This window comes from Lutra lutra, chromosome 1 (genome assembly GCF_902655055.1).
Source record: "Lutra lutra chromosome 1, mLutLut1.2, whole genome shotgun sequence".
NCBI lineage: Eukaryota > Metazoa > Chordata > Mammalia > Carnivora > Mustelidae > Lutra > Lutra lutra.
In genome coordinates, this window is record NC_062278.1 from 151,416,333 (window position 1) to 151,438,159 (window position 21,827).

Genomic DNA, 21,827 nt, shown 5'->3' on the forward strand with positions numbered 1-21,827 from the left:
CAATCTGGAAGAAATGGATGCATTCTTAGAGACATATAAACTACCACAACTGAACCAGGAAGAAATAGAAAGCCTCAACAGACCCATAAGCAGTAAGGAGATTGAAACAGTCATCAAAAATCTCCAAACAAACAAAAGCCCAGGGCCAGACGGCTTCCCGGGGGAATTCTACCAAACATTTAAAGAAGAACTAATTCCTATTCTCCTGAAACTGTTCCAAAAAATAGCAATAGAAGGAAAACTTCCAAACCCATTTTATGAGGCCAGCATCACCTTGATCCCAAAACCAGACAAGGATCCCATCAAAAAAGAGAACTACAGACCAATATCCTTGATGAAAACAGATGCAAAAATTCTCGCCAAAATACTAGCCAATAGGATTCAACAGTACATTAAAAGGATTATTCACCACGAATAAGTGGGATTTATTCCAGGGCTGCAAGGTTGGTTCAACATCCGCAAATCAATCAATGTGATACAACACATTAATAAAAGAAAGAACAAGAACCATATGATACTCTCCATAGATGCTGAAAAAGCATTTGACAAAGTACAGCATCCCTTCCTGATCAAAACTCTTCAAAGTGTAGGGATAGACGGCACATACCTCAATATTATCAAAGCCATCTATGAAAAACCCACCGCAAATATCATTCTCAATGGAGAAAAACGGAAAGCTTTTCCGCTAAGGTCAGGAACATGGCAGGGATGTCCGTTATCACCACTGCTATTCAACATAGTACTAGAAGTCCTAGCCTCAGCAATCAGACAACAAAAGGAAATTAAAGGCATCCAAATCGGCAAAGAAGAAGTCAAACTATCACTCTTTGCAGATGATATGATACTCTATGTGGAAAACCCAAAAGACTCCACTCCAAAACTGCTAGAACTTGTACAGGAATTCAGTAAAGTGTCAGGATATAAAATCAATACACAGAAGTCAGTTGCATTTCTCTACACCAACAACAAGACAGAAGAAAGAGAAATTAAGGAGTCCATCCCATTTACAATTGCACCCAAAACTATAAGATACCTAGGAATAAACCTAACCAAAGAGACTAAGAATCTATACACAGAAAACTATAAAGTACTCATGAAAGAAATTGAGGAAGACACAAAGAAATGGAAAAATGTTCATGCTCCTGGATTGGAAGAATAAATATTGTGAAAATGTCTATGCTACCTAAAGCAATCTACACATTTAATGCAATTCCTCTCAAAGTACCATCCATTTTTTTCAAAGAAATGGAACAAATAATCCTAAAATTTATATGGAACCAGAAAAGACCTCGAATAGCCAAAGCAATATTGAAAAAGAAAGCCAAAGTTGGTGGCATCACAATTCCGGACTTTAAGCTCTATTACAAAGCTGTCATCATCAAGACAGCATGGTATTGGCACAAAAACAGACACATAGATCAATGGAACAGAATAGAGAGCCCAGAAATAGACCCTCAACTCTATGGTCAACTTATCTTCGACAAAGCAGGAAAGAATGTCCAGTGGAAAAAAGACAGCCTCTTCAATAAATGGTGTTGGGAAAATTGGACAGCCACATGCAGAAAAATGAAATTGGATCATTTCCTTACACCACACACGAAAATAGACTCAAAATGGATGAAGGATCTCAATGTGAGAAAGGAATCCATCAAAATCCTTGAGGAGAACACAGGCAGCAACCTCTTCGACCTCAGCTGCAGCAACATCTTCCGAGGAACATCGCCAAAGGCAAGGGAAGCAAGGGCAAAAATGAACTTTTGGGATTTTATCAAGATCAAAAGCTTTTGCACAGCAAAGGAAACAGTGAACAAAACCAAAAGACAACTGACAGAATGGGAGAAGATATTTGCAAACGACATATCAGATAAAGGTTTAGTGTCCAAAATCTATAAAGAACTTAGCAAACTCAACACCCAAAGAACAAATAATCCAATCAAGAAATGGGCAGAGGACATGAACAGACATTTCTGCAAAGAAGACATCCAGATGGCCAACAGACACATGAAAAAGTGCTCCATATCACTCGGCATCAGGGAAATACAAATCAAAAGCACAATGAGATAATACCTCACACCAGTCAGAATGGCTAAAATGAACAAGTCAGGAAATGACAGATGCTGGCGAGGATGCGGAGAAAGGGGAACCCTCCTACACTGTTGGTGGGAATGCAAGCTGGTGCAACCACTCTGGAAAACAGCATGGAGGTTCCTCAAAATGTTGAAAATAGAACTACCCTATGACCCAGCAATTGCACTGCTGGGTATTTACCCTAAAGATACAAACGTAGTGATCCGAAGGGGCACGTGCACCCGAATGTTTATAGCAGCAATGTCTACAATAGCCAAACTATGGAAAGAACCTAGATGTCCAGCAACAGATGCATGGATAAAGAAGATGTGGTATATATACACAATGGAATACTATGCAGCCATCAAAAGAAATGAAATCTTGACATTTGCAACGACGTGGATGGAACTAGAGGGTATCATGCTTAGCGAAATAAGCCAATCGGAGAAAGACAACTATCATATGATCTCCCTGATATGAGGGAGAGGAGATGCAACATGGGGGGTTAAGGGGGTAGGAGAAGAGTAAATGAAACAAGATGGGATTGGGAGGGAGACAAACCATAAGTGACTCTTAATCTCACAAAACAAACTGAGGGTTGATGGGGGGGGGGTTGGGAGAGGGGGGGGTGGGGTTATGGACATTGGGGAGGGTATGTGCTATATTGAGTGCTGTGAAGTGTGTAAAGCTGGCGATTCACAGACCTGTACCCCTGGGGATAAAAATATATTATATGTGTATAAAAAATAAAATTAAAAAAAAATTTAAAAAAAGAGTTGAGGATTACCTTTGAAACACTACTTAAAAGTACATAAAGTTACAAAATACTCTGCAGTGATGAGTAGTAATGGTGACTTTACGAAAACAGTTGAAGAGTTAACAGGAAGTACATATGTGCCATTAGTACTGTTCTGTCAACTATGTGAGTATAAGGCTTTGTCCAGCCAAACCAGGACAAGCTGGTCATTCCAGCTAAGTTAGTAATCAAAACTTTAAGATGAGCCCTATGCAAGACTTGAGAAAGGTAAATTATTAAAAAGCATTTTACTGAAGGGATAATTGTGGGTAATTTAACTAAGAAAGTTTAGAAAAACCTTGAAAATCTAGAAAGGAAATCTAGGAGACATTGCTCTGCTTTATGTCTGTAAGTTCTTGCTTGACTTCTATGTCTTTAAGTTCTTGGTTTGCTTTACAGTTATGGAAACTAGAAAAGGAATATGGGAATATGGCACAGTGTGATTTACACAAAAACCTTAAGCAGTGCTCCAGTTTATAACTCATATCTAAGAAAAGGCCATCACTAAAGATTGTTGAGCCAATGTGGATTTATGGGTTTAAGTTTCAGTGTTTATGGCCCATTTCTTTTATGATTCTCTATCTTATCACTTTTAATTAATCAACTAATTACCAGTCATAATTGAGTCAGCCAGAAGGACTTCAGTGTTTCTAAAGGCTAGTGTTATCCTCAGTCATGTCAACATCTTTTAACTCTTTGGAGCTAGAACGGATTTTAAAAATAATCCATGTCACAAATGATGTTGCCCAGGCTCCAGAGAGGATGTCCTTGACCATGGCCCCATCATGAGTAGAAGAGCATAATAATGGCTCCTCCCACTGCTCTCTAATAGAAGACAGTTCTGTGGGGGGGGGCAGAAGAATGCTGTGATAGGCAGAATAATGGTCCCCCAATAAAGGTCCACACCCTTACTCCTGAAACCTCTGAACATATCATTTACATTGCAAGAAGGACTTTACAGATGTAATTAAAGGTAAAGGACCTTGAAATGGAGAGATTATCCTGGATTGTGTGGGTGAGCCAATCTAATCCCATGAGTCTATAAGTGAGAGAGGAGGCAGAAGAGTGAATCAGAGATACAACAGTGTTAAGAAGAGGCAGGAGGGAGTCAAAACATGAGAGGGTTTTGATCTATCATTGCTTGTTTTGAAGGTAGGGTAGGGGAGGTAGAGTCAAGAAATGAAGACAGCTCCTAGAAGCTGGGAAGGGCCTTTAGGTGATAGCTAGCAAGGAAACAGGATCTCCGTTCTACAGCTACAAGGAACTTCATTCTGATAACAGCCTGAATGAGCAAAGGAATGGGTTCTCCTCTAGAGCCTCGGGAAAGGAGCCCAGCCCTGCCACACCTTGATTTTAGCCTGGTGAGACTCATGTCAGAATTCTGATCTACAGAACTTTAATTAAAGATTTTATTTATCTATTTGACAGAGATCACAAGTAGACAGAGAGGTGGGAAGAGACAGAGAGAGGGGGAAGCAGGCTCCCCAATGAGCGGGGAGCCCGATGTGGGGCTCCATCCCAGGACCCTGAGATCATGACCTGAGCCGAAGGCAGAGGCTTACCCACCGAACCACCCAGGCACCCCTGATCTACAGAACTTTAAGATAACAATTTTGTGTAGCTTAAGCTGCAAAGTTTGGTGTAACTTGGTACAGCAGCAATAGAAAACTAATACAGTGCATTGGTGACAGACCCCTGTATGCTTCAGAATATTCTGCCTCATAGCAACTGATGTCATAGAAAAGATTCTAGAAGAGCAGGTTATGGAGAAGCACTTGTGGTTTAGAAGCTCTTGGGTGAAGGTAAGTGGGTTATCAAGGAAGAGGAATCTGAAAAGTCCAGAGAACTGAGTGCAGGTAGAGGAACTTTCCTGCAAAAGGTCAGAACTGCTGCAGTGGCTGCTCTTCCTCTCCCCCAAGGAGGCACCAAGGCCTGCAGAGGGACTGGTGAACGGTAAGCTGGTATAGAATGGGCAGCAACCGGACAGATATGATGATACCCAGGTGCAAGAGACACTCAGCAAATCTATTTAGTGCTTATACAATGACAATTCTGTTGGGAAGAGTTTACTTTTTCCCCCTCATTCATTCAACAGAGAGTCACAGAGTGCCTACTATACACTGGGTTCTGTTCTAAGGTCTGGAGATAAAGCAGAGAACAAAACATACCAGGGTTCAGCATGCCTGGTATTTACACTCTGGTGTGAGAGATAGGCAAACAAATGAACAAGGTAATTTCTGAAGTTGACTTATATTATGAAGAAAATAGAAATGATTTTCTGGGATGGAGCAGTGATCAGAAAGTCCTCTTAGAGATGCTGAGCTCATTTTTGAGCTCAGACCACGGCCAGAAAGAGCAAGCTCTGTGGTGGTCGGAGGCGTCATGTTCTAGGCAGAAGAAACAGCAGGTCCAAAGAACCTGTGGTGGAAATAAGAAATGTTCAAGGAAAAGAAATGTGCAAGGTGAGTGTGATGGTGTGAATGTGAACAAGGGGGAGAGAGACGTGAAATCAGACTAGAGAGGTGCTCAGGGATTAGAGCAGGAAGGGTCTTGTCAGCTAGGCTGAGGAGTTGGGATCTTATTTGAAGTGCCAGGAGCTCTATTGGAGATGGGTGATGTGACTGGATATATGTTTTTAAAGAGAACTTTTTAGTTACTATATAGATAATAGGGACGGGGGGCGGACAGGAGAGGATTGTGGAATATCAGAGTATATCTAGGAATTTCTACAGAAGTCAGAGATGATGGTGATCTGTACTGGGATGACGGCAGAGGAGAGCGAGGGGTGGATTGGTTTTGGAAGGAGAGGGGACAGGGACCCCGGTGAATTCATTGCAGGGGAAGAGAGAGGACTCAGCATGTGTTTTATGTGTATGTCTGGAAGACAGACGTCATCTGAAAATATCCTTTGCTCTGCTGAAAAATGTAAACATGGACTTCTCTTCCAATATGCATTGGAATTCAGTTATTAAGCTAAGGGCAAGGATGTGTGACCATGGCTCAAAGACATGTCTGCTGGGGATTGAATGCTTTGCATATTTAACTCATTTACTTTTCAAATCAACAAGATTAGGTGAGTATTATTTTAATCATTATTTAGATGAGGAAACCAAGAGGCCATGTAACTGTCTTAGATCACTCCTGGGATCCCTAAAATCCCAGCTATTATGGGATAAAGTCAGAATTTGGACCCAGGCAATCTGACTCCCAAGTCTGAGCACTTAAATGCTAGGCACTTCTTGACAATGTATTTGGTATAAGTAGTCATGTGACTTAGGAGTTTAGACAAATGTTTAAAAGTTAAATTCTTCTAATTCAAGAGTATACTTATTTATTTCTAACTTTTTCCCAAGTTAGACATTTAGGTCATTGGTTCTCAACAGGGGACAGTTTAGTCTGCCAGGAGATGTTTGGCAACATGTGGAGACATTTTTGTCTGTCACAACTGAGAGGGAGAAGCTACTGGCATCTAGAGGTTAGGTGTGTTCCTAAATAAATTCCAATGCACAGAAGAGCCCACAGGACAAAGAATTTTCCAGCCCAAGGGCCAAGATCTAGGGCCCCTTTTGCAGGTGAATGTAGGCTGGCGGACAAGCATACACCTGTGTTTGATGACAAACAGGAGGGTGCAATTGTCTAATTGATATATATTTATGCAGTGTTAGGGGCTGTAGGACATGCTGGGAAGAAGATACGTTATAATTTCCAATTGCACATTCTAGTCTGAGAGATAACATGGCATAGAACAGGACGATCACCTGCTAGGTGTTCTGGAATTGATTCTGAGGGCAGTAAGGGTTCAGGGGTTCATGCAGGATTGCATCAGGCTTCAAAGAGGTGGCACCTGGAGTGGACACCTGAAGATGGAACAACATTTGGGTGGGGAAAGGCATGGTTGGGCCCTGTGGATTGGCAAAAGCTATGTTTGGAGATCCTAAGGTAAGAATTATCAGGTGCATGGGCAGTGGGGTGTGGAGTAGGGAGGCGCAGAGAGGAATAGAGAAGGAACAACATGGGAATTCAGAGTTAACTGAATGGATTCCTCCTGATGGAGGGAGGACAGGGTAAGGCCAGATTATGGAGGGCTCAGAAAGCCAAGTCTGGGTTTGTTATCAGGAATAGGGAACTAACAGCATCCCCAAAGTGACATATTGTATACATGCTTTGGGGACATTGAAAATACCACCTGGAGAAGTTGGCTTGGAGGAGTGGAGAACAAGAGGCTGGACTGTGACTCAGCTTGCAGTGATGAAGGGGGTTTAGGGGATAACGGTGAGGGGAGTTTAGAGGATGATGATGATGAGGGTTTAGGGGATGACAGTGAGGCAGTTTTATTGGAGTCGTGATGAGCAGAGTTTAGGTGGTAACAACAGAAATGGAGGAGAAACTCAGGAGTGAATTCTCTGAGCATATTACACCCCTGCCCCTTTTCACAGATGAGAAAGCAGAGGCACCATGAGGCTAAGGGCCTTGTCTGCTGTTGCTAGTGGTGACCCCCTACTACATGGCAGGTCTGGGCTGGACTGGGCTTTGTTTCCTTGTATGCACAGCCAGAGAAAAGCTCAGTGGAGTTTGGTTTGTAGACAATCTGGAGATAAGATTGTGGCCCGGATGAGACCACAGCTCCAAATATATTCCAGGATAAAAGGCAATGGTGGAAAAAATTCAACAGAAGAATAGTGCTTGTGCTTGATTAGTGGGACCACAGGGATATTTCTTCTTCTCGTTTTGTTTTCCAACATGTACCTAAAGGACAAGTTGTACTTTCACAATAAAGAGGAAGAGAGGATTTGAGCTTCTGTATCTAACATGAAAGAGAAATGAGTGAGAAGAAAATGAAGCAGAAGCCGTTGGGTTTTGCTGGAGGGAGATAATGTGTGTGGTGGGGAGTGACCTTCACAGGAGCAGTTTTCTTAGAAAATGGTGGGAGGGTGTCCCAGAAGAGGAGGAGAGGCAGGGTTTCAGGTGTTCTGGGTTTGCAGTGACACGAAGCTGAGGGTTAGGGTGGGAAGAAGTATCACGGTCAAGTCAGGCAGAACTCCCCTTTTTCTGAACACACTGAATTGCACACCCACACCCCACAGTGCCCTTCTTTTTCTTCAGAGAAACCGGTGTCCCTGGGATCCTGGCAGGACTTCTCTGTGACTCTCCCAGCTCCCCTGGCCATTATTGCCCTGAGCTGCCAGGAGCCTAAGAAGATGAAGGCATCCGTGGTTCTCTCTCTCTTTGGCTACCTTGTGGTTCCAAGTGGCGCTGCCATCATGGCACGCTGCAGGGTGGCTAAGAAGCTTTATGAAGGAGGCCTGGATAATTTTGAGGGCTACAGCCTTGAAAATTGTGAGTAGGCCTCTCTAAGCCCCCTCTTCTCTCACCTCCTTTTCCTCTGCCCCTGCCCTGGTATCCCCAACTCCGCCCTCCTCCAAGCCACCCACCTCCTGTTCCATCTTAGGGGTGTGCCTGGCTTATTTTGAGAGCAAGTTCAACCCCACGGCCATCTACGAGAACTTGCCCGGTGGCTACACAGGCTACGGCCTCTTTCAGATCCGCAGCCATGACTGGTGCGACAGGGGCAAGAACCGCTGCCACGTGTCCTGCTCTGGTAGGTCCCGCCCCCCTCCGTCCCACACCGGGGAACTGGGGGCTGCGCACTGGGGCACTGGGGGCTGCGCAGAGTGCAGAGGCCAGTCTTCTGGGTGGCCAGAGTTTCCAGGTTTGGAGCAGGGAGGCCGAGGGCCTGTCAGGTGCGGGACCAGGGAGGCTGAGTGCTTCGCACCAGAGGGTCCAGGCTGTGGGTGGCTGCCGGGAACAGAGTCATGGAGACCCCCATCCAGATGGGCAGGTTGAAAGGTGGCAGGGAGGAGGCTGTCAGCATCAGAGCCCACCTGAGTCTGCAGGATTAAAGCAGAGGGCTCTGCCTGGGTCTCCTTTCACCCACACACACTCTTCTTCAAGAACAGTGACCACTTGGACAGGCACAAGGGGTCACTGGGAAGAGACAAGAGCAGTCCATTCCAAGGGGAGGTTTCTCTGCTGCTCTCAGGGGTCCCAAGTACCTGTGTTCAAGAGGATCACTGGCCCAGGCTTCCCTCGTCCCAGAACTCACTGAGCATCCACAATGTGCCAGCCTCCTGGAGCTGACAGTCTAGTGCTTGCTAAGCGCAGGGTACTCCTCAAAGCTCTTCATAGGTTTGAATGCATCTAATCGTCACAAAGACTCCCATGACATGAGCACTATTATTATCCCATTCTATGAATGGGGAAACTGAGGCCCAGAGAGGGTAAGTACATGCCCAAAGCCACACAGCAGTAGGTGGTGTTGTTGAGGGGCAAACCCACACAGGGCGACTTCTGAATCAGGGCCAAAGTGATAGGCTGCACAACGACACCAGAGCTCTCCCTGACCCCCAGAAGCTGCTGCAGGAGGGTCTGATCGCCTGGCACTCTCAGGGTCTCCCTGATGAGCGAAGCTCCTTCCCCCATGATGAATGAGAAATGTTCCAGAACCCGTGGCTTCTGAGCTGGTTCTTTAGGAGACAGTGTGGAGAGGTCATGGTAAAACTTGTAAGCTTATGTGATCTAGGAGAAAGCTGCTTAGTGTTGGGCCCCATGCTCAGTATGGGGACTCCAGAGAGGAGTAAGACGGTTTCCAGATTCAAGGAGAAGCAGGATTTCTAAGTAGGAGGGAAAGGTGCCAAAAACAACACAGGAACCCAGTGAGAATCACAGCCCCTGCCCTTATAAGTGATCTATATGAGCTTGGGTAGGTCCCTTCCCAGAGCTTCCTCCTCTGTCAAGTGGGGATGACATTAGCTACCTCTTAAGGTTGCTGTGAGCATTAAATGGGCTAATATATATAAAACACTGTGCAGGGCCCATAGGAATCATGTAATCAAAGTCTAGTGGAGACCTACACATTAAGAACATAATTTAATTACTATGACAGAACATTCAATGTTGTCCTGAGTTCCTGGCAGCCAAGGCAAAAAGAAACCTAGTAGGCCCATAATTTATATCTCATAAGAAGATTGACTGATAGACTGCCAGAATCTGACAGAGGAAACAAATAATTACCTGTAATGGAGGTGGTACTAAGTGCTGTGATGAAATAGGGTGAGTTAGATATCCTAAAAAAAACCCTCCCACTAGATAAAATGTGAAGAAAAAAAAAATCTGGGGCACCTGCCTCAGTTAGTAGAGCATGCAACTCTTGATCTCAGGTTGGGAGTTGAAGGCCCATGTTGGACACAAAGCCTACTTAAAATCAATCAATCAATCAATCAATCTTCCATAGTACCGGGTTCAGGTGGCAAGAAGGTAAAATCCCTAAAGGCTAAAATGAGAAACAAGAACCCAAACAACTAACTGAAGATTGAAGCTGATGCTGACCCTGGGGACATCAGCTGATTCCTTGTGGCATAAGGCACAGTTCTGAGGTCATTGTGTAGACAGGGCCTGAGCAAAAGCAGGAGGTGAATTAGAGACTCCCCTGAAACCCAAGACCCCAGAGAACTGCATTGTCAGCTGAAGGATGAGCTAGAAAGTCGTGAAAGCAAACACATTCTAAATAGAGGGGAAAACAGGCTCTTTGGGAATTTGTCACCACTACCCAGTAGGACTCATGGGGAAGTAAGGCACCATCAGGAAGTACTAGCTAAGCCCTGTGCTAAGTCCTGAGGACAGTTCAGGAAAATTGTATACTGTCCTTGTCCAGCAGGGGGAGGGACAGAGAGAGCACAGACTTTGAGGCCAGACACAATCTTGGCTCAACCTCTTATTGCTTATAGGATCTGAGCCTTAGTTTTCCTATCTATAAAGTGGAGGTAATAATAGCACTTGCCTCACAAGGCTTTTGTGAGTTTTTTATATACTACAGTGCATATCAAGTCCTGAGCCTGGTGTTGGGTATACTGCCTGGTGTGTGATGAATATAGCTTCATTCAGAGAATTTGCAAAGTAGCAGGGGTCAGGATGTGTGTGTGTGCATGTGAACATGTATGCATGTGTGTATCTAACGTATGTATGTTTGTATATATGTATTTGATTAGAGCTGAATTGAAGTGACATTTTATTCAGAAGAGGGGAGAGGGTGCAGTGAGCTAGATGGTCATTGACAAGAGATTTAAGGACTGTCCTGCTTAGATGAGCAGATCCAGATTGGGAGATGAACATGAACTAAGTCTAGAAAAAGTCCAGAATATGATTCCCAAGCTGTGGGCACCAGGAGTGGAGCACCCACCTTCAGGGCAAGCCTTGTCTCCTGGCCCTTGGTAGGTCTCTAATGGTGGGGTCATGGAGGAAGGCAATGGAAGGTAAGGTTGTAGAAATGGAAAGGAATGTTGGGAAAAGGGCGGATGGACTAAGCCAAGGATTAGGGGCTCTGTTTTACAGGAACTAGGGACACTGAAGTAATGTTTTAAGGAAAAGCTATCAGACTGGATTAGGGAAAGGGAGAGACTCAAGTGTCAAGAAGGAAGGTATTGCAGCAACCCAGGCTTCCACATTCAAAGGAAAGAATGGAGTGTTGGGCTCTCAGAGGCAGCTCTGGGGCATTGCCAATGCTGTTTCTTCCGCCCGGAACACTTTTCCTTCTGTGATCCCTCCACCCTTTCTCCTTCCTTACTCTTCTAGATGTCATGTGGCCCAATAGCCCTTCCCTGATCCTTCGAGTCTGAATTGGGTGCCCCCACTCACCGCTCCCACATCAAGCTGCATTTCCCCATCATTCCAGGTACCCTTCGTACTGTAATTGTCTATGACCTTTATCTCCCCCTTTCAGACTGCAAGCTTTAGGAGGACAGGGACAGATTTACTGGGTTCACCATTCTACCGCCACTGCTTATATTGCCTAGCACAGAGTAGTCGCTGTACATGTTTTTAATGAAAATATTATTATAAGAATTGAAGAAAAAAATAGATTTAGTAAAAGATGACCACAAGCTACTATCTCCCAGTGTTGTCTGAAAAAAAAAAAAATCTAGGGATAGATTTACCCTTGGAATCACATGGAACCCTCTCTAATGTGGGCACCCTGTACCTTCCCTGGTGTCACTCTGACTCAGCTGCCAAGTTGTGGGGTTTTATTTTTCCCACTTTATTTTCTCCACAGCTTTACTGAATCCAAATTTGAAGAAGACGATTGAATGTGCCAAGAGAATTGTAAAAGGAAAAGATGGCATGGGAGCATGGTAAGTGGTACATTTTTGAATAGTCTATGTTAATGACCTTTACCCATTGTCTTTAATCCTAATCTTGGCCTAATCTTGGTTTCTGCACATCTATAGGGTCAAACTAGTGGGTTCTTACCAAGCTAGGCAGTAGAACACCATTGAGATCTGCAACCCCAAGATCTCGGGAGGAAGGACATAATTATCAGGCAAATTGCCTTAAGTTGAATGTATTTTTTCTTTCTCAAGTATTGTTTGGGGTTATTCAGGAGGCTAGGATAAGCATCCTTAATATAAATCTCTGTATATCTTTCTGATTACTTCTTTCGTCTAAATACTTAGGTTCTTAATGCATGTTGTGAAATGACTCTACTCCAAGTCTGTACCAATTTATATTAATAGTAATTTAGTAAATGCTTATTTACTGCACTCTCATCAATTATAAATCTTTGCCATTTGAAAGGTATCTAACAATTTTATCTTCTTTTGTATTTTGTGATAGTCTATTAGGGTGTTTTCCTATTACGTTTGTTATATATTTATATTGTGATTTTTCCCCCTGCCCTTGTTCTTTATTTTTGAAATTCAGATCATCATATTCATTTGAAAGAACACTTTATATATTAGATGTTAATTGTATTAACAGATAGTTATATGTTTGTATTTATTTTATTGATGTTCATGTAAATTGAAATAACACACAACTAGATTATCCATCTTGTTTACATATTCTTGGTCACTTATTTGGCACTATATTGAGACATCCTCTTGGTTCTTTTTTTTTTTTTTAAGATTTTATTTATTTATCTGACAGAGATTGAGAGAGAGAGAGAGAGCACAAGTAGGGGAAGGAGCAGAGGGAGGGGCAGAAGCAGACTCTCTGCTGAGCAGGGAACCTAAGGCTCAATCCCAGGTCCTGGGGTTCTTGACCTGAGCCAAAGGCAGATGTTTAACCAACTGAGCCACCCAAGCACCCCAATAGTTACATATTTGTTACCAAAAATAACTGCAACTCTGATTTCTTCTTTAAGCAGATATTTGCTTTGTTAAGCCATCTAAAATTTACAAGTGTTTGGGCCTGTTTAGACTTCTTTCAGTATTTGTTCATATTGTTGTGTATAGGTTCTAATTTGTTCTCATTGCTGCATAATATTCCATTATATGGATATATCAGTTTATATATCCATTATTCTATTGGTGGACATTTGGGTAGTTTTCACTTTTTTAGTGTTGCCATGAATATTCTGTACTTTTCTTTTAGTGAATATAAAAATGGATTCACATTGATCACACCAAGGAAAAAAAAATCACTGGTCATAGATAATGCATATTTTCAGATTTGGTGTATCCTACGAAACCATTTTTTAAAGAGATTCAATTTACACTTCCATCAGCAGTTGTAGTTTTCAATGACTCCAAATTATTGTTAAGTGCTTGGTAATTTCTAGTTTTCTAGTTTTCTTTTGTGACTGTGCAGTGGTGTCACACTGGGTTTTGTGTGTTCTTTTCCATTTCTAGTTTGCTAAAGTTTTTTTACATCACGAATGGGTGTTGAATTTTGGTTTTTACATATTTAGTATCTTTGCAATTCTGTGTTAGCCTATCCATCTTTTTTTTTTTATTATTCAAGTTGTTGCCTTTTTAATCTCTCTTCTCTTCCATGGCTTTCTCTAGAGGTTATGCCTGGTTACATTTTATTGACAATGCCAATTTTATAAAATTTACTTCTGGATTCTGTAGTATGTTGCTCTCCTAGGAATGTTCCTCTGAATTTAATGATGATGCCCCTTTTCTTCTACTAATATTTTCCCGTAAGCACCATGTTGAATAAGGTCAGATTTGCCCGTATTTAGTATTTGCAAATAGATAGGTTATGTAACTTTTTCTTGTTTCAGCTCACTGTTACTTTAAATGGTCAGACTTCCTTCACAAAGGTCCATCTGGGCATAGATTGTTGTGCAAGTCTCCTGGCCCAATTTCCACTTTGGAGATTTTCCTGATGTGTGTGTCTAGTTCTCTCTCATAGGCTGAGCCAGTGGAGTACATGAAAACCCTTCATTCCCATAATGCACTTCTGCCACCTCCACTGATACCATTTGTCATGGTAGGTCTCAACTATCCAGTAGACACTGTCTCACTACCAATTTCCACCTTCTTTTGCCTCTTCCACACCCGCCCTGCCCCACATTTCATAATTGACTGCTTGGATTTTGCAGGATATTGTCGTTACCAGTTAGATCTAGAAACAATGTCATATTTCCTCAGTTTCAGATTGTATATCTTAATATTTTTGCAATTAGGGTTTATCCTATAGCCAATGTGTCCTCCCACAAAAGTTGTTAATAAATCATTAACACATTTTAAATAGAAGGTATCTTACAATAGAGGAAATCCTTTAACAATAGCTATCATTTCTTTACTACTTTGGTATGTAGGCTTTGTATGTTTACATAAACATCATCATTTAATCCCCACAAATCCTTATGCCATGAGTATAAAATGAGGAAGCGGAGGCACAGGGAGGGGTACAACAAGTTACCCATGGCCATAGTGTTGGAATTAACTCTAGATCTCTGCTCTTCTGGGCCTCAGCTTTCCAAGTCTCCTTGAAGAGACAGGGACGGTTGGCCTGGGGAATCTGGGCTCTGGTCGTGTGGAAGGGCAACCAAAGGACTCTGTACAGTTCTTCTGTGGGAAGCCGATGCAGGCCTTCCAAACAGAATCATTGAGTGCAGGAGGCACAGCCCTGCAGGTGGATTCATTTTGCCAATGGAAGTCTTTTTTTTTTTTTTTTAAAGATTTTATTTATTTATTTGACAGACAGAGATCACAAGTAGGCAGAGAGGCAGGAAGAGAGAAAAGAAGGGAAGCAGGCTCCCTGCTGAGCAGAGAGCCTGATGTGGGGCTCAATCCCAGGACCCTGGGATCACGACCTGAGCCGAAGGCAGAGACTTTAACCCACTGAGCCACCCAGGCGCCCCACCAGTGGAAGTCTTGAGTGGTGTTTCTTACAGGGACCCCTGGGTCCTGTAGGCAGTGGAGATCTTGTTCAGAATCTGTCAACAGGAAGTGTGTCAGTTTCAGAGGCCAGCTTTCGTTGTTGCTTTTTTGTCTTTTTTGGTGCCTTTTGGTGCTAAGTTCAATCAGGGATTTTTTTTTTTTCATTAAATTTTATTTTGTATAAACATATATTTTTATCCCCAGGGGTACAGGTCTGTGAATCGCCAGGTTTACACACTTCACAGCACTCACCATAGCACATACCCTCCCCAATATCCATAACCCCACCCCCCCTCCCAATCCCCCTCCCCCCATCAACCCTCAGTTTGTTTTGTGAGATTAAGAGTCACTTATGGTTTGTCTCCCTCCCAATTATCTGTTTTTCTTTCCTTTCCTCTGTATTGCCAGCATCTTGCTCTGTGCCTGGCATATAATAAGTACTCCCTAAATGTTTGTTGCAAAATCTAGGTTGTATTTGGGCTGTCACCGAAAAGCCATTAAAATTTTTAAAAATTTATTATTTATTATTTCTTAAAATAAAAATAATACATATCTGTTTAAAGATGAAAATAAAAAAAAATAAACTTCTTGCTCTTGTCAGCAGCCTCCTGAAGGTCACCACTATTAATATGTCTTGTAAATCAGAGAAAAATATATATATTTAGAATGAGAAAAATATTTTAAAACATATGTAAGAGGTGCCTGGTTGGCTCAGTTGGTGTCTGCCCTCGGCTCCGGTCATGGTGTCTGGGTCCTTGGATCAAGCCCCAAGTCAGGCTGTCTGTTCAGCGGAGGGTCAGCTTGTCCTTCCCCCTCTGGCCCACTCCCTGCTTGTGTACTCTTTCAAATAAAGAAATAAAATCTTTAAAATAAAATACATATGAAATCTCAACACACACACTGACCTGAACCTAACTTTTTTTCACTTACTAAAAAGCTTGCAAATCTTGGCATATCATACCTAGAGGTCTCTGCCCTCTGGATGCTACAGGTAATTATCTGCTTGTCCTCTATTGATGAAGATTTAGATTGTTTTCATTTGCTGGGACTACTGGGTGCATTTAAATGTTGGCAGAGAGATTGCTAAACTGGCATTCAGAGAGGGAGCATCTCCAGATACATTACATGATGGGGTCTGTGTTCTAGATTGTTTATCTAGAACAATCAGATTTATACAGTTTTTGGAAATTGAGACTTACATAATGATGCTATTCTATTTTGCTTTGCATTTTTTTATTTTTATTTTTTTAGATTTCATTTGTTTATTTGAGAGAAGTGAGAGGACATGATTGGGAGGGGAGAGGCAGAAGGAGAGGAGAAGCAGTCCCCAGTGAGCCTGGAACCTGACATAGGGCTTGATCCCAGGACCCCAGGATCATGATCTGTGCTGAAGGCAGACACTTAACTGAGCCACCCAGGCATCCCAGCTTTGCATTTTTAAAGATTTTTAATTTATTTGTCAGAGAAAGAGAGAGAGAGAGCACAGGCAGACAGAATGGCAGGCAGAGGCAGAGGGAGAAGCAGGCTCCCTGCTGAGCAAGGAGCCCTATGTGGGACTCGATCCCAGGTCATGACCTGAGCGGAAGGCAGCCACTTAACCAACTGAGCCACCCAGGTGTCCCCAGCTTTGCATTTTCAAACTAGAAAGAAGTTAAGCATTTTTTCAAGTGTTTGTTGGCCATTTTTCTCTGAAGTGATTATTCATATTCTTAGCCCATCTATTCAGATGAGAACGTTTTCTTTTGTTTTATTGATTTCAGTTTCAACCTTTATTAATTAAGGTTATTAGACCTTTGTCTATGTTATCAATGTGATCTACTTTTTTCAGGTTTGCTATTTGTATTTTGACTTTGTTTATAGTATTTTCATCATATAGGAATTTTACATTTTCACACAATCAGATCCCTCAATATTTTGTTTTGTGGCTCCTGAATTTATATGAAACTACATTCCAAATTTGCAAAGAAATGAAGCCATGTTTTCTTCCATATTAAGACAGGACCTGGCACAAAATAAATCCTATGTTAAGTTTTTGTTAATAAATTAGGAAATGGAATTCACAATTTTATGTTTTTATACTTAAATTACGGCCTTCCTAGAGTTTATTTTAGTATAAAAGTGAGGTAGGGATCCAGCTTTATATTTCTCAAATGGTTAACCAGTGTTCTCATACCACTTATTCATTCATCTATTTTCCTCACTCATTTAGTAGATTGCATTTTAAAGTGGAAGTCCCCTTACTAATGTGTCTTCCCAGTGTTTAAAATAGCTTTCATACAGTCTCTACTCTCCGATTAATTGGAAGCATGGCTGGCTCTCTAGGGTGAGCACTAATGAGCTAAATTCATCTTTATTGTATAGCATTAAGTAGAGATATGCTGGTCCAGGCTGATTAAAGCCTTCTCACTTGTTCAGGACTCCCAGCAAAGTGAGCTCTTATTAAACTAATAAGCACCCACATCTTTTCAAAGCTTAGATCAAGCAGCTCTGCACAGTTGAGGAAGACAGGAAGGGAGAAGACCAAGGGCCTGCATGCCCACAGGATTCCCTTCTGCAGTGCCTGCTCCAGGTTGCGGAGAGCCCTGCAATTTCTGAAAATATGTGTCTGTGTTCCCTCCTACTTTATAGCTGTGAGGGGCCAGAGGGTCACAGCCCCATCTTTAACTGTGGGACCCCTTACCCTGGAAGACTCATGGAGGCCTGCCTGGCTGAGGGATGGCCTACCCAAACAGGTTTTCTTTTTTTCTTTTTTTAAATATTTATTTATTTGACAGGGAGATATATATATATATAGATATATATGTATATATATATCTATATATATATATATATATATATCACAAGTAGGCAGAGAGGTAGGCAGAGAGAGAGGGAGAAGCAGGCTTCCTGCTGAGCCGAGAGCCCGATGCAGTGCTTGATCCCAGGACCCTGAGATCATGACCTGAGCCGAAGGCAGAGACTTAACCCACTGGGCCACCCAGGCACCCCAACAGGATTCCTAATGGCCTACAGCTGAGCTGGTGAATCCCACAGCTTCTAGGTTGGGAGAGGAGGACCTGGAGTCTGGGCTCTGGCACAGGGGCTGGGAATAGAGGGATCACATTTAGTGGCAGGAAGAGAAAAGGTTTGAGAAACTCAGTCTAGCTGGGCTAGGCAGGGTTGAGGAGCTAGGAGTGAAACACATGCATGGAAAGGTGAAAGGGGCGTGGGTTTAAGGTTAAGGATTTCCATTTCTGATCAACAATCTGCCTAGGACTCACCATCTGAGCCTGAGCAAGTCCTGGAACTTCTCTGGTGCTCACTACAGAGAAGTTAAGAGTACTTGTCTTGCCAGTCTGAGGGACAGTCTCCCCGTTCACTCTAGTATGGGATTTATGGAAAGAAATGGGGGGTGGTGGGAGCATGAGGATCTGGGGGGCACCAGCATTCATGTTCAGATGTGCTGGAGTCAGCAAGAGGGTCATACTCAAGATACACAAAAGCCTTCAGAAACATGCCTGCAGCAGTCGGGGTGGTGAGTTCAAATGTTTCGAGGCCGGGATGTAGCTTGGCCGGGGCGGCTGTGGTTGGGAGAGAGGTTGTGGAACCCTGCCGATCCTGAGCTCAGACACCAGGGAGCCACATCCTGTTCACTCTCCCTGCTTTCCTGTCTGCAGGCCCTCCTGGACCCTGAACTGCCGGTTAGCGGACAACCTGGAGAGGTGGTTGGATGGGTGCAGGTTCTAGCTGCAGAGGCGAACCCTCACACTCTCCAGGGGCACCTTCCAAATGAAGATGCTTTCCTGTTTGCTGCCTTCACTCAACCCTGTTGATTATCTCACCGCTGGACAGCTCCAGATGGAAAAGGACAAAAGTTTGCTTCATCCGGGGATGTGAAATGCAGAATAAACCAGCTACTTATGCAACTTGGACCTAAGGTCTTCACTTGTCTTACTAAGCTGGGATCGTTACTAGCATAACAATGGAGGATCTGAAGGAAGGGAACTACCTGGAAAACAAGACGTGTCCATGATTGCCAATATTAAGTAGGGAAGGGAAGAAAAGATTCAGTGGAAGAAAAGAGGGGTCAAAGGCAAGCAGGGCCACCAGTCCCAGGCGGTGCCCCCACTGGGACACGCAGGTTGGAAGTGACACTACAGAATCCTTGTACTTCTATGGAGAGAATCAAGTGGCAGTTGCTCTTCTTTTTAATAAAAAGTTAAGTTTTAAAAAATTACCAATAACACATACTTGCTTTAGAGAAACTGAAAAATAAATGTTTTAAAAAAAATCCTCCCATGATCTTAGCTCCCAAAGGCAATTGCTGTCATGTTTTGGTTGCATTCCCTTTGGGTTTTTCTTCCTATGGAGGGATTTTTCTTTTTTCTTTTTTTAAAAGATTTTATTATTTATTTGAGACAGAAAGAGAGCACAAGCAGCGGAAGAGGCAGGCAGAGGGAGAAAGAGAAACAGGGTCCCTGCTGAGCATGGAGCCCAACCTGGGGCTCTATCCCAGGACCCTGGGATCATGACCCCAGCCAAAGGCAGATTCTCAACCAACTGAGCCACCCAGGCGCCCCTCTTCTTTATCAACAATGCTCTAATAATGTTCTAGGTAGAGTTTGGTACCTTGTGTTTTAGAAAAAAGCATGGAAGTAAATCCTTCCCCTGTATGGATTGTGATTTTAAACAGAAAGGGGTTTATTTCTGAAGCTTAGAGGCTTACAAAATCTTTGCAGGGGGTGGAGCAGCAGGGGCCGGCCTGGGCTTCCATAGCACCCCTGCACAAGCCATGGGAGCAGTAGCAGCAGCAGAGGAACCTATTCCTGGGAAGGCAGGTCACCTGCCAGAACCCAAACATGGAGAGCACAGTCCCTAACCTTCCAGCCTTGCACAGGAGGCAAGGAACTGGAGTGCCACGGAGAGAGCCTGTCGGCAGCACGGGCTTCACCATGGGTGTCAAGAGTTTCTTCCAGATGAAATCTTAGTCCTGGTTAATATTCCCTGGATGAATGCACCATATTTGATTTAACTTCCCCCCTAGTATTAGATTTTTTGATATTGCCATTTTTTAAACCATGACAAAGAATGCTGGTCGTGCCCACGTGTGGCTGCCCCTCTTGCATTTTTTAGTAGCCTGCCTGCCTCTTGGTGGCTAGGATTCCCCTACTTCAGTGTGCACATGTGCACATCGTTTTACCTTACAAAATGGACCACCGCTGTATATACAGCCCATATCCTGCCTTTTTCATGTAACATTCTGTGGCCTGATATTTCCAAGCTTATGATAGGAAACCCGGCACTGTTTTAAACCACCTCCGGGCATTCCTGGATGTGGACAAAATGTAGTGAATATAACCTTTCCTTGTTACTCTGTTCCATCCAGACACGCAGGCAGGACAGAAAGCAAATCAACCTTTCTTTTTGTCTGCTTCTTGGTTGCTTTCCGAGGGGAGGGGAAATAGCTATAAGTTAGAAAATCAGGGGCGGAACTCTGAAGTTAAATAATGAATTATTTTAGCGCGGCATCCCCTCACCCCTACCCCGTGTAGAGAAAAGGGTATTCCGCTATTCCCAAGCACAGGGCGGGAATCCTACAATAAAATCCCGGCAGTTGGCTACACCTGCTGTTGAGGCAAAGAGAAGCTTCTGAGACTCTGAGAGCCACTTCCTTATGGAGCTGGGAACCCCACGCTCTTTCCGTGGGTGAGCCCAAGTGTGATAATGCACCTAACCTCAACCCAGCCTTCACCCAGACATTAATGACAATGTGCAATTGATTAAAACGCTATCTCCTCAAGTGCCAAATCCAGCGTGCTGCCGCCTCCTTCCAGCCCATTACTTGGCCACGGTTCACCATCGGCCTCTAATGGCCTCTCTGTCAACATGGGCGTGAGACTTGAGGACAAAGCAAATGTTAGTGGATCGATTGGACTGGTCTCCGGGTTTTCCCACTGTCAACTCCTGGCTTGGTACTCTCAAATGCACTGACAGTGGGCATTGTGAAGAGCACCCCCTCGGGGGCCAGATCTCCCTGTCCGGTATAGGGAATGAATGACGAATGCTTCATTTAAAAATCTCAATGGTGACTCCCATTACTTCTAGCACCAGCAGCTACCATAGGAACCCTAACCTGACATATGTTATACATAGGCCTTTACATACAATATTTTCAAACCTTACGAAACCTTCCAAGGTAGGTATGAATTATAACCATAACATGGGTGGAAAAACTGAGGCGTGGAGGGGCTAAATAACTTGGCTTTACTCTGGCCTGGTTAGGGTTGGAGATGGAATGGGTATCTCCCCAAAACCTGTGGCTCCCCCCACCCAGCCCACTCCACACCCTAGTTCTGTACTGATGTGAATTCTCCACTCTATCCTTTAGCTGGAAAATTGGTCTCCAGCTTTTCAATTAAGACTTTGCCCTGAAGGGGTTTTAGACACATTTTAGGGTCATTGTCACAGTGCACAAGTCACAGGCTGGGAAATCGAGGTCCTAAGAAACAAAGTAACTCTCTCAGCTACAGGAAATAAATCAATAGAGAAGGCAGTGTGGTGACCTGCCATGTTTCCAAACTTCTGTCATAATGCAAATCACCTGGGGCTTCTGTTAAAATGCTGATTCCTGGGCCATGACCCATATCTGAGCCCTAGCTCCAGATATCCTGGAATGTGTATGTTTTTTTTTTAAGTCTCCAGATCTATCTGATCTTTGGGACACAGGAGAAGCTGGTTAGTGGCAAGAGCATGGATTGGGAAGACTCAGAAGACATAGGATCATTCCCAGCTCTGCACTGACTTTTGAGTCACTTCACTCT

At 43.4% G+C, this 21,827-nt stretch overlaps 1 protein-coding gene across 4 annotated transcripts; it reads left to right on the top strand.

Moving 5' to 3' along the window:
• Positions 1-3,746: 3,746 nt before the first annotated feature.
• LYZL4 (lysozyme like 4) lies at positions 3,747-18,926 on the top strand. Of its 4 annotated transcripts, none has more exons than XM_047704476.1 (5): positions 3,747-3,836; positions 7,967-8,200; positions 8,313-8,462; positions 11,970-12,048; positions 18,684-18,926. In XM_047704476.1, the coding sequence occupies exons 2-5, from the start codon at positions 8,062-8,064 to the stop codon at positions 18,751-18,753; spliced, it is 438 nt and encodes a 145-aa protein (XP_047560432.1). In that variant the 5' UTR covers positions 3,747-3,836; positions 7,967-8,061; the 3' UTR covers positions 18,754-18,926. The 4 variants fall into 4 exon arrangements, with proteins under 4 accessions (XP_047560432.1, XP_047560341.1, XP_047560174.1 ...); XM_047704385.1 differs by having other exon boundaries at positions 3,799-3,878; XM_047704218.1 differs by lacking the exon at positions 3,747-3,836 and adding an exon at positions 4,628-4,665.
• The last annotated feature ends 2,901 nt before the right edge of the window (positions 18,927-21,827 follow it).

Coding starts and splice junctions, on each gene's coding strand:
- LYZL4 (XM_047704476.1), top strand. CDS start 8,062: ATGAAGGCATCCGTGGTTCTCTCTCTCTTTGGCTACCTTGTGGTTCCA. Junction 8,201..8,312: donor GGGCTACAGCCTTGAAAATT/GTGAGTAGGCCT, acceptor GTTCCATCTTAG/GGGTGTGCCTGGCTTATTTT. Junction 8,463..11,969: donor CTGCCACGTGTCCTGCTCTG/GTAGGTCCCGCC, acceptor TTTTCTCCACAG/CTTTACTGAATCCAAATTTG.